The sequence below is a fragment of the Schistocerca gregaria genome, chromosome 2 (assembly GCF_023897955.1).
Source record: "Schistocerca gregaria isolate iqSchGreg1 chromosome 2, iqSchGreg1.2, whole genome shotgun sequence".
NCBI classification, from domain to species: domain Eukaryota; kingdom Metazoa; phylum Arthropoda; class Insecta; order Orthoptera; family Acrididae; genus Schistocerca; species Schistocerca gregaria.
Window position 1 is genome coordinate 437,091,825 of NC_064921.1, and position 13,695 is coordinate 437,105,519.

General features: G+C 42.3%; 1 protein-coding gene across 1 annotated transcript; it reads left to right on the forward strand.

The window, feature by feature from the left end:
- The first annotated feature begins 3,465 nt into the window (after positions 1-3,465).
- On the forward strand, positions 3,466-4,692 carry LOC126335823 (uncharacterized). Its single transcript, XM_049999288.1, has one exon. It carries the CDS (start codon positions 3,466-3,468, stop codon positions 4,690-4,692), a length of 1,227 nt encoding a protein of 408 aa, XP_049855245.1.
- Positions 4,693-13,695: the final 9,003 nt, after the last annotated feature.

Consider the following 13,695-nt stretch of genomic DNA (forward strand, 5'->3'; position numbering starts at 1 on the left):
ATAGTATAGTCTCACAAAACTTTAATCCACCGTGAATAAAACTAGTTGGGTACTAGATCACCTCGTTATAAAATACTAAGAAAACTATACAACCCCCAATTCGTCTGTCTAATTGTAAGATACTAAGACAACTATACAACTAACGTTTCGGCCGTCTCATTGTAAAATACTAAAATTACCATACAACCAACGGCCATCTTTGCTACAATCGAAATAACGCTTGTATACTTGTTTCATTTTATTTATTTATTCTTTATTTTGCCTGGGCGTGATAGGGCCTTAACATACACTCTTACAGCAGAACAAGAACAGTACATACCAAACATATTAGAAAACGTTGACACTAATGGTAATAAATAATAACAATAACAAAAATAATGGCAATAGTAAGAAAAATGATAGTGTGGAACAATGCCGGATGTTTGTGTCACTCTGGCACAATACTTCGGCCACGTAACTTGTTGCCTTCTTTAAGTGCTATCTGACACTGCCGTATTAGAGGATCTTGTCCAGTATTTATGCCCAGAGGCCGCTGGGCGCTCTGTTTGCCGTCCGGGCCCACCTGGCGCTGCTTGTAAGGTGTTGTCTCTTCCCCGGTGCTCCCTCGGACGTCCACGCCAGACTTGGTCACCATCTGTGGCAGCTCTCTGAGGCTTGTCCTGTGTCGGGCGTTCCTATCGCGGTCCGCGCCCGCCTGGTGCTGCTCCTGAGGTTTTGGCCCTTCCCTGGTGCTCCCACAGACGTCCGTGCCGGGCAGTCTGAGGTAGCACCTGAAGAAGGCAACGAGTTAGGTGCCAGAGCTACTCAAACATCCGGCAGTAGACCCGATTACTCCACATGTCAAGATCTCGCCGGGAAAGCCTGAAGAGTTACAATAATAATAGTAATGACAATAACTGGCACTAAAATAGAAATTATTACAATTACTGGCATGAAGTATGATATTGAGTGGCTTAGCGCATTTGAAGCCTTGTTTAGTAATATGAGAAGCCGAAGGGATAATGAAAGAGTAGAAGAGTGAACTGACGTGGATAGTGCCTGTCAAAAGAGAACAAAATCAAAAAGGGAACTCTGCAGACAAGAGGAGAGAAAATTTGTGGTTGTGGCCAAGTGAGTGCTTGTGTGAGGAGGGGAGAGGGGAGGTGATGAGAGTGAGCTGAGCAAATATATGGAGAACATAGCTATTGTGGTAGAAGTAAACCAGCAGCTGACTTTTGAAATTTGAAAGGAACTTAATTTCTCCAATACCTTGGGGAAGACTGTTTCAAAGTTGGGTTCCTGATACAGAAAACGATTTAGAGAAGATGGCAGTTACACGTAGCATTATAGAGAGAATTTTATTTCCTTGAGAATGGGTATTTCTGCTGTGGTGCTCAGACAGTAGTGTAAGCGTTGAAGATACGTAAATGGGAATGCAATGATTTAGAAGATCATACACTAAAAACAGGGTAGTAGTCACAATGCTTATGAGCATATAGCACATTTGTTCAAAGAAATGAGTGATAACGTAAAATGAGTGTACGTCACAAGTGTATCATACACACACATTCAGAGACAGTTCCAGTTGATATGAGCTCTCGTACGAAAATCCTATGAAAATATGATTCCCATAATAAAGTATGTGACATATTAGTGAGTCTGCATGTTTATTTTTAAGCTTGAGAGCGAATAGCACTTTTATATTTCTATAGTGAATGAAGTAACCTTGACGCCTTCTTAGAGACTAGTTGAGAGTTGAAAGTCTAAGTCTAGGCGCGCAGTCCGGAACCGTGCGACTGCTACGGTCGCAGGTTCGAATCCTGCCTCGGGCATGGATGTGTGTGATGTCCTTAGGTTAGTTAGGTTTAAGTAGTTCTAAGTTCTAGGGGACTGATGACCACAGCAGTTGAGTCCCATAGTGCTCAGAGCCATTTTGAAAGTCTAAGTGATGGTCCAGAGTTATCACCAAGTTCTTCGCGTATTTTTGTGCCATTTAGGGTGAATGGTGGAAATTGTTCTCTGAAGTAAGGTATTATAAGTCTTTTGTGAGTGACTAAGATAGCTTAGCTTTTATGTGGATTATGTGTCAAACCTCTGTTCTGCGCCCAGGCAAGCATATCAGCATTGATATGCTAGTTTGCTGTGCACAGATTTGTTGGACTTAAATGCAGGGATAACCGAAGGTCGTCAGCATTTTAGTGATATATTCAATGGGAGGGAATAACATGTAATTAACATATCAAGAAAAAACAATGGACCAAATACAGATGCTTGGGGGACCCCTGACAGTACACCGCTCCATTTCGATCACTTTGTTCAGATTGTAGGTTTTTTTTATAAAAACGTAGTTCCACACCCAAAAGATTTTATTTGGATTTACAGAGGCTTTCGTAGCCTACGAACTTACATTTCATAGCCTATTTTTGAGAGTTTTACTTATCATTTCTGCTGATTACTCGAAAAATATTACTCGTACTTTACTCATTCTCCTTGCCAATAATCCCTTTACTATATTCACACATTAATCAATGTTTTTCTTTTTTCATACTATTTTATTGCCAACAACAATTTTATTTCAAAGTCTATTCAGCTAAAACTGAAAATGCGAGATGAAAATATTATGTTGAGACTCAACACATTTTCTTTTGTTTTCTCTATGCATAGAATACAAGCACTTAGCTTCTACATCATTTTGTTAGCGTGCCTTTTAGATTTTCGGATGAAAATATATCTTCAACGTTGTTTAGTATTGGATGCTTTTCTGTTACAGTGCGGATGCTGTGGGCGCAGATGATGTTGGTGGCCTCGGCTGGTCTTTGGCAGTACCAGCCCTCGCCAGTGCTGGAGCGCCTTCTGTTTCTGACGCTGCGAGAGCGCGGCTTCTCTCGAGGCCCCCTGCTGGTGATGGACTATGCGGTGGCGCCTGGTGTCTTGACGTCACTTCTGCGCGTCTTGCACTTTCCAGTCCTGCTATTACGTACGCCTGTCTCCCGTGCCGCCACAGCAGCCGTCGCTAGTGAACCTGTGACAGGCCGCATTGTTATCCTACGTGACGATGTAGGCTTCAATTTGAAGTTGCAGAGTTTCCTAACTACGTCCCAGAAATGGCCACGTCACTGTACGCTACACACTACGTTCCTGGTCATCCTTATTTCAGCAGACCTACGGGGACGGGACTCTGAGTATTCCTTGCACCAAATCCTCGATAAAAGTCACGTACTCGACGCCTCTATCTTGGTACTCGATGTTAATCCCCAACCAGCATTTGAGAAGACAAGTAGTGCAGCGATACTGTACACTTGGCTTCGCAACTTGTCATACACAAACTGTACAGGCGCTTCCGGGAGTCTGACTTTAATTGGCCACTGGGATCTGAGAAGTAGCCCCATCATAAAATTTCCGACAGTAGCCTTACCACGAAAACTACCGAGAACTGAGGAAGGATGCCCAGTGACTGCTTTGGTCTATCCGTATGTGCCACTAACCATGGTTCAGGAAAATGAAGACGGCAAAAAATACTTTGCGGGCTACGAAGTGTCGATGCTGCAGCTGGTAGCCCAGATTCGCGGTTTCCCTCTGAAACTGACTGATGATGGTACTTGGCTCCCAGCGTTTGGTCGGCTGCTATCCAATGGAACGTGGAGTGGAGTGGCTGGAGAGCTCATTGCTGGCCATGCAGACCTTGCACTTGGAGGTTTGCCTGTGGCCATCTGCAATTTGAGCCCTCTCGAATGCACCACCAGCTACATGCAACAAGGCCTCGTGTGGTTCACGCCGCGTCCAGAGAGATTGTCCGGTTTACATTCCGTGTTTTCAGAAGCGCCTGCAGAGGTTCTACTCATCATGGCAGCTCTTAATGCAGTTATCAGTCTCGTCATTTGGGCTGCATCGTTCAATCGAGGAGTACGGGAGTATAGCAGCTATGAGGACAGCTGCTTCGCCACGTTCTCTGTTAGCTTCTCCGTGCCAGTCAAAGAACCCTCTGTTCTTAGCGCCAGGGTGGCTTTCCTCAGTTGGATTTTATTTTCTATGGCAATGGAGGCCTCACTGTCGTCAGTCATTACAAGTCGCTTATCGCAGCCCGTATTCACCCGCGCGATTACAGACGACGAGGACCTTCTACAGTCGGGGCTGCGAGGAGCCTCTTTAACCCCCATAGCCGAGTTCTACCCCATTTTTCAGAAACCTGGCTCAATCAATATCACCGAGATATGCACGTCATTTGATGACTGTGCTCGGCGCATTGCGTACGATAGAGATGTAGCTGTGCTCGCACCCGATGTAGGCTTCAAGTATATTGGGAGAACCAAATATCGCGACGAGTTGGGCGCCCCGCTATTCACTCCTCTAAGAGATAGCGTCGTCTCCAGCCCTATAGCGATGGTGCTGGCCAAAGGCAACCCTCTGGCGCCTGTGATCAGCGACACGATCCTCCGCATTGTGGAGGCCGGTTTGCTGAGGTATGACGGTCAACCATCAGCTAGCGGGGTGGTCACAGACGCCAACAATGACAAGGAGGTCCTTGTCTTCTACTTTGTAATTTACTTTACAATGACGGTGAGCTGGTTCGTCGTCTTGTTAGGAGAAATATCATTCAAGAAGTGGTGCCACTGGCGCAAGAGAATTAAAATCGGTCCTAGTCATGAGTTTTATCTCCAAGGCACAGTTGGGATGAGAGGTGGCTTCAACACGCCTATTACTTTCAGAGTCTAGCTACATTGTTCCTTCTTTGCATCAGTCACAGCGGGAAATTACTGCTGAGCAGGGTACAGCAGCTGTGTAGAAAGCCAGCAGGCTAAAACACTGTAAGAATGCCTTCCTCCTTTGAATGATATGAAGGGCTCCTCTGTTATCACTGAATTGATGAGGTACCACAGTACCTTTTCGTTCTTTCTTCCGTAATGATGAAAAGCGATGATATGGACCTACAGGAAGACTAAATCAAAGTTTTTTAATCAAACTGTTTCGTAGTATTTCAGTCAAAGACAGCTACCACTCATTTCTGTTACAGGTTGGTTTAAGTATAGATAACCTGTTACTGAATAGTACTGCGCATTGCGTAAAGAATGAAGACGGAAGGCTGTACTATTGGTTTCAAAACTATAGTAAAGATTTATCATACATCATATCTCTGACCTTAAGTCGCTAATGTACATTAGTGAGCAGTATGTCCGCTTACTGTCTGGAACAGTTTGACCTTTGCACTGACTTTATCTACACGCAGGGGCAGGGAAATGACGTCGAACGAACAACGTTATCAAGCCACATCACTCGCATATTCCCCTCCCCCTCTCATCCCACCTTCTTCGCTTCTTCCTTTGCCTCCAACACACTCCTCCATTCTGCCTACCCCGCCCCTCATCCCCCTCACATTACTAAAAAAAAATGGTTCAAATGGCTCTGAGCACTATGGGACTTAACTTCTGAGGTCGTCAGTCCCCTAGAACTTAGAAGTAATGAAACCTAATTAACCTAAGGACATCACACATATCCATGCCCGAGATAGGATTCGAACCTGCGACAGTAGCAGTCCCGCCGTTCCGGACTGAAGTGCCTAGAACAGCACGGCCACAGCGGCCGGACTCACCTTTCTCCCTCTCCAGCTAAAGACAGTTTGGGATTAAAATGAAACAAAGAATCATAACAATAGAAGGGAGGAACTAGCCCAACTGTGCTAGTGGGAAAAGTAAGAAATAAAGAAACAAGCTAAACCCCCTTCTTCGATAACATAACAAAGATGGAGTAGAATTTAAAATTCTAAAAAGTCTGAAAAGTTAATGGGTAATTTTAAGGAAAAGCAATTAATGGTAACAATGACTCGTAAATTTAAACAAACACACACTCACTCACACACACACACACACACACACACACACACACACATACACTGCATAATGTACCAAATTTCTCTCCTCTCAATCAATCAGATCTTAGAATCTTAGCCACCATTAAAATGAAAGAGCCAACTACAATGTAGCCCCATCAGGGCTATGACGGAAGTATCCGCGTGACCTCAATTATTTACCAAAAGCACTACACCCACTTGAAAAAAAATCATGTGAATCGAGTAAAAAGTAGAAAATATTGTCAGTTATGTTTTTATTACTGACTGCAAAAAATTGTTTATGGACTGGCTCACCAGTTGTATCAGTAAATTTCATTGGAATATTAGAATGTTAAACCAACATTTGCTTATCCAGTGCAATTAACAAATTAGTAATATGTCGTTGTGGAACATGAGTTTTACTTTAAATGCTGTTCTGCAAAACTTCAAACAGGTGAAATAAATTCAATAACTGCTTTATTCTCCTTTTGCTTGTCTTCATCGAACAGCTGGCTTCACTATTAAATATTCATTAAGATTGCTCTACCATACTATAAGACATAGCATAATCTACTTCTTTTTCGAATCTAAAATCGTTCTCAAGGATCAAATGTTCTTTCCATTTCTAAAATGACTAATAAAATACGTCAGCAACCCAAAAAGTGCAAGGTTTATGTCAAGTATCGTTATTTTATTGTCCTCATACACGCATATCAACCAACATAGAGACTAAAAAACGATTTTGAATTCTAAAGGAAGTGCTCCAATGCTATTTGCATTCCTAAAATCTACAAATAACATGCTAAACTTGACTGTCGACATTAGGCCTAAGTTAGGCCCAAGAGCATGAAATCGTGTAACTAGCCGGACAAGGCTTATAACTGCAGGAAATAATGTTATCTAAAATACTACGGTAAGCAGACAAGCACACAAACAAATAGGCTGTCTAATTTACTGTAATAATATAATTAATTAGACCTATTGCTGATGTGAGTCACAACAGACCCACGAACCAAAATATTTCCGCATCTAAATTGTTCTCAGCCACCAGTTTAGGGAGGATAAAGACAATGCGTCATATTATACACAAGAAAAATATAACTAATGGTACTGATTGACGGTCACTGCTTTTATCACAAATGACTCAGGTCTATTAGTGGGTATGTAGAATAGCAACTTTCAACGAAGTTTCCAATATTTAAAGTCAGAAGTACGGTACAAAGGCTCTCTAATCGTTTTCAGATTATATTTCCTGTAATCAACTATTAAATTACAGCAATGTATAATATAGATACATGACATGAAAACACACAATCACATACACAACATGGCCCAAATACGAACAAACTGAGCAAACAGCATATTAGGAAGAAGGTGTTTTGACGATTTTATTGCGACTTAATACTTCAACTACATAATTTTTAATAGACAACGACAACTTCTCTTATGTTTAAACTCATATCACACCCAAAGATTATGACAGAGTTGAAACATCTCCAAAAAAAGTTAGTGTAACGAGACAGAATCGATATCGAGAAAGCAAACTCTTTGATAACATTATTCATCATTTATCGAGTACATGAAAACACATTCACACATTGCTTATCAAAAAAACACAAGTATAATTACCGATCTCTGTGAAAATTTGAACTTAGCAGCAAAAAAAGTTATATTATTTTGCATAGTGTGTAAGATTTCACTCACTTTTTTAGCACAATGAAGTTTCAAATTAAATATTTCCACATCTAAATTGTCTTTAAATTAAATATTTGCACATCTATATTGTCTGTATTAATCAAAAAGACACTTGTAGCTTATATGCTTATCGTATTATGAAAATATAAATACAGTGCTCTACGAAAATTCGATCAAAATAGAATTGTATTATTTCCTGAAATATGTAAGATTCTATGGACTATAATATTAAATATTTACGCATCTAAATTGCTGTATTAGAAGCTGAAACAGACACGGCTCGTTTGTTGACAACATTACATTCATCTCGAGAGCTACTGCAGATCTAACTTACAGCCTATACTCCACCAACAATTAGCAAGGTTAGCAATAAGAACATGGAAAAAAGCAGTTTAGCCTGCAATGTATGAGAACGTGCTGAAAAGTAATGCCTACAAATTATTTTATTCTGTTCACAATATCTGTAGAGATATTTTCTGTCATGCACATTCCTGAGTCCACTTTCCCATTTCGCTGAAGCAAATTGCAACACTCTGCCATTTTAGGGCTCCCAACTGTAGCATGTAACATGGTGGCATTAACACAACTGTTTTTATGTGTGAGAAAAACTGAAATCTATTCGAGAAAATTGAAAGCACGAATTCAGCATGACAGTGCCCGACCATATACAACTGCTATGACATGTGCAACAAATCGACGCCTTGGGTTCACTGTCATTAAACATCCTCTACAAGTCCTGCCTTGGCCCCATCTGATTATCATCTGTTTGCACAACTTAAAGAACACCTCTGAGGTATTCTCTTCGATATGAATGAATCATGCAAGAGGAGGTGAGGTTGCGGCTCAAACATTCTACAGTGATGGTATCAATAATCTCTTCTCTTTATGAGAGAAATGTGTTCATTGACATGGTGACTATGCTGACGAAATGTAGACATGAAGATTAAGGAGGAATACTGTTAATGAAGTTTTTTATTTATGAAGCTTTAAGAGTTTTTACATTAAAAAATTTAAAGTGTTACTTTTCTTCACGGCCTGGTAATCCGATCGTAATGGCCACCTCCAACACAGTACAGAAAGTTGTCATTTTTCACCGTTTCATAATAGAAAACTGTAATCCCTCTGTAATATATATAATAATTTTGTGCCGCTTTAAAGTAACAGTTACTTAGAGAGGAAATATTCCATAACTCATTAATATCAGTGTGTATATGCAGTGGGTGTCAGCAACTGGGTGTGTAAGTTGCTGGCAGTGCCATCAACTCTGTGGGAGGTGACAGCTACTGAATGTGTCAGCTTCTGGGAGAGGACTTGATGTGTCGAAAGTACACACACACACACACACACACACACACACACACACACACATAAAAGGTGTGTGATAAATGTAATAAGACTGACAACGCTGTAAGCGATCTGGTAACACTGTGTTGTTTTGTTCGTGTGGACCGGGGTGCTCAACCCTTCCAGATGCTCGGTCCTAGATTCAGTTCCGTATACGCTTCACGTGATTTTTGAGGGCGGCATCAGTAAATTTGTGTTTTGTTGTTTGTTACGAAAATGGATCGGAAGAATGTAGAGCAACCTTATGCCATCAAGTTTTGTGTTAAACTTGGGGAATATGGGAGGGCAGCCTTTGAAAAGCTGAAACAAGGAAACATTTCTTGTCGAGCACAAGTTTCTCACTGGCATAAATCATTTTTGCAAGGCCGAAAACACGTTGAAAATGAATCTCTCAGGGAGACCTTCAACTTCAAAAACCGAGGAAAACGTCGAACGGCTTCTTGCTCTTGTGAGGTAAGACCAGTTTTCAACAATAAGGATGGTGGATGACCTGTTAAACTTCAACATTTCCAGAGTAGATCAAATTGTGTCCGAAGTGTTGCATATGCAGTTGGCTTGTGCCGAAATGATGCCGTGAAACCTCACAACTGAGCAGGACAGTCGAAGAAACGACTGCGTTGATCTCCTTGAGAGGACTATCAATGACCACGAATGGTTCAGTCGTGTTATCACATGTGATGAACCCTAAATTTTTAAGTATGATCCTGAGACAAAGTGGAAAAGTAAGGAATGGCACATTAACACATCTCCTTACACGAAAAAAGCTCAAAAAAGCAAATCAAAGATCAAAACAATGCTGAGTTTGTTTTTTTGCTTAAATAAATAATTTGTTCCTCCAGATAAGCTGTCATCCAAGTGTTTTACAAAGATGACCTTGAAGGGCTCAGGAAAAGGTGAGTCGAGTGAGCCAGATACTGCAGACAAGTGACGCCTCACGTCACATGGCCAATTTCTCTACACACTTTTGGCCACAAAGGGCATTCCTGTTGTTCTACAACCTCCTTACTCACCTGATCTGCATCCCTGTGACCTTCTTCTTTCCCTGAAATTGAAAAATTTATGGCATCATTTTGCGACTCTGTAGAACACTTAAAAGAATGTGACTGACATTTTAAAGGCCAAGCTACTTGAAAAGTTTCAGCGCTGCTGTCAGGACTGGGAACAAAGATTCCGCCGGTGCACAGTTGCCAAAGGGAACTGCTTTGAAGAGGAGAATGTTGTTGCATGAAAAAAATAAAATCTTTGGAAGATAAAAAATCAGTTTCATTACTTTTCTCACACATCTCGCAAGCAGATTGCTTATCGAAATATGGAAGTATAATTATATATCTCTACAAAAATTCGAACTTTGCACCAAAATTAAATCATATTATTTCTTAAAGTATGTAAGATTCTGCACTCTTTGCAAGCACAACAATGCTTCAAGTTAATTATCTCCGTGCCTAAATGGTCCGTATTACTTATCAAAATACAAGCATGCCGCTTATTGACACTACTTGAACAATTACCATAGCCCGGTAAACCATAACCTGTATCCCATAACTAGTAACATGTAGCCCAAAGCCTTTAACCCATAACTGGTAACTCAAAACCCTATCATCTTTTTGTAATTTCTAACCATCTGAAACACAAAGAAAATAAATAATATTAGGGCAATGACGGATTGAATACGGGCATCCAGAACTCATGATTCATTTAACAACTATGTGATATAAAGTAGTATTTGCCTTAATGCAGTTTATTCAGTAGTATGTTATCAGTAGAAGATAAATCGTGATCTGTACTATGGCTATTGATGAAGTCTTCTCCTTTAAGAAGAAACCCAGCCAACTACTGGACGTTGTTACGTCCAGGCTTCTGGGCAGACACATCAGAGGTACTTCATGTCTAGTCCATAACTGAAACTGAAACTAATTGTTCAAACAGTCTTGAACAGGGGTTCGGTAGCGTCCAGAGGCACCATCCCGTTGCATAACAACATCGTTCAGAAGGGAAACTTTGAAAAGTTCTGGTAACAGCCAGTTAGATAACATCTGGAGTTGTGATGCCCCTGTTACAGATCCATCGAAGAAATATGGCCCGATGATAATGTCCTTTATAACACCTGTCAATAGCATAACACGATGTGGAGGTGGATTAATTTCTTCGTCATGACGATGCTCGTTGTTTGCCCATATATAAACTGTTGAATGCAACCAACTCGTCAAATGTGTGGTGTCTGAGAAACTTGCTTTCTCTGATCGCTGGACAAACAATTCAAACTAATCGTAGTAGTGAGTTTTATTACAAAACGCAAGTGACAATGATTAACTTTGAGCAATAAACAGATATGTGGGAAGCGAAGGGCGACATAAACAATAAGAAAGTTCTTCAGTTTATGGCAGAAATGGGCCACAGGCAGTCGGGCGCTTAGCTTATGCTCTCTTCGCATAGAGGTCGCTACTGTCGCGTTGTCGTCCAGGAGAGTGGTTGATAAGCGTGCAATTGGCTGACTGCTTCTTCACAGCTATCTTTGTTCCCTCGTTCCCGAGTGGCGTGCCGGCGCTTGACTTTTCGCAGTAACATTCCGTCCCCCCCTCCCCGCAGCGACGGACCATCGTCGTATAGGGAACTCGACAGCTGCGGGAGAGGCAGGAGCGTGGATACCGCGATGGACTGGAAGCGGCGGCTGCAGGGGACGGCACACCTTCAGTCGCACCCCGCCATCTGGCCTTTGCTCTGGCGAAAACGTCCCCAGAAAACGACCAGAAGGACATGCGTCCACGTCCTCAGGCCCGTAACAAGATGTAGAAGGCGTTAGCTGCTGCGTTGTGGACGGATCCAGCTCCATCGGTAGGACGAGAGGCGGCGGAGTAGCCGAAGGCTCCGTCTCCATGGGGTTGTTTGCGGTGTCGTGATGACACCCTCTGGCTCTCTCTGGCTATGAGCACTATGGGACTTAACATCTATGGTCATTAGTCCCCTAGAACTAACCTAAGCCACATCACACAAAACCCAGTCATCACCAGGCAGAGAAAATCCCTGACCCCGCCGGGAACCCGGGCGTGGGAAGCGAGAACGCTACCGCACGACCACGAGCTGCCACCCTCTGGCAGCTGCTGTGGCCCTGCTGTAGGTGGTATCCGTGAATCTGGGTGAAGAGACAGAGAAGGATACTGCAATTCGTCTGGGACTGAAATGTGATACATGTATGCGGCAAGTTGACGAAAGACATCCCTTGTCGCACCGCCCGGGGCCATCCTTCAGCGCCGAATGCTGAGGAAGGTGGAGCAGGTGGAGCAGTCACTTTAGAGTGTGCGCGTCTCCGCTGGCGCTCCGCCAAGGCCATGCGATAAGGGTGTTTACATAGCAAAACTGTTGAATCTTTGAGCCTCAGGTTCTAGATGTACTCTTTTCCGGTTAATGGCTGACGCTAAAGATCTTTATTTACGAAAATATACAGTACAATCACCAACAAATTTTACATATTCACATACACCTTGACCTTTTATCCATATAAATACAGATTCATTAGGATTGAGTTTTATTTTGTTACGTGTATACAGTACAAGTGGAGACGTAGAGTCATAAGCTGATTTACCAAAGTCTTTATTAGCAATTTCAAACATATGATAAGGGCGAAATGAAATTCGTTCCGCTGGCCACTGCGGAAACTCTAAGTCCCTTATCTAAGGCCAAAGTTTTCGCACGCTATATAAGCGAGCGCGAATTCGCGCTACGCTCAGTCTGTGTCTTGCTGCCGCACAGGCAACTGCATTGAACGCCGCCAACATGCCTTACAGGAGATATCGACCCCGTCGTCGCACAACAGTTTACAAAAATATAGAAAACATCAAACTAACAACAACAACAGGCGACAAGAAAAATCGCATTCCAGTGAAGAGTGTTGCAGCAAACGCGCTTGTTGATGGACGATGTGTGTTTCTTGGCTATACTCTTAATTTTAGTTTGGACATAAACGATACTTCCTCTCATGGTAATGGATGGTTGACCGTTGCAATAGTGAGAGGAGGTAGCGGAGTTCCAAGTGTACCTTGACTCGAAAGTTTTAATGATAGAGATGTAATTTCATTTCGCACTTATCATATGTTGGAAATTGCTCATAAATACTTTGGCAAATCTGCTTATGACTCTACGTCTCCACTTGTATTGTATACACGTAACAAAAGAAAACTAAATCCCAATGAATCTGTATTTATTTCGATAAAAGGTAAAGGTGTATGTGAATATGTAAAATTTGTTGTCCGATGGCGGAGGCCGTGAATCAATTCCTCCGGTGATGGTCCATCTTGTGGATGCGAACGACAGGAGGCGAGAAACAGTTGCAATGCTTGACCCCTGGTGTGTGTGATGCGAAGTTTGACCATCTGCTGCCTGAATGTTCTGACAAGATATTCTGCTTCGCTGATGGGCTGTCGATGGAACGGTGCACTAGTTAGATGCTGAATGCCATTGCCTTCGCGAAATGTTTGAGATTCATTTGACGTGAACTGAGGGCCATTGTCCGACAATGACTTCAGGCAAGCCTTTGAGGCAAGAAGTGGAGGAGAACGCCTGAACTGTTCTACATGACGTTGCCGAGTTCATTGGCACAGCAAAAGGGAAGTTGCTATAAGAGTTTACCACAATGAACCAGCGAGTGTTCCGAAAAGGTCCCGCAAAGTCTATGTGCACACGTTGCCTGCCACTTAGACCAAGCCGAGAATTTTTGTCGGGGAGTGGAGTGACACTGTGACGTCATCTGTTTTATTTGGGTATCCATACTCTGCCAAGTACAGTGTCGACGTGCTAACTACTCCGCACGAACAATCCTCCAGTGTCTGTGGTGAAGTAACTGCAACGCTTCTTTTTGC

What these genes read in the sequence shown, in the direction of transcription:
- LOC126335823 (XM_049999288.1), top strand. Translation starts at nt 3,466, where the DNA reads ATGGTTCAGGAAAATGAAGACGGCAAAAAATACTTTGCGGGCTACGAA.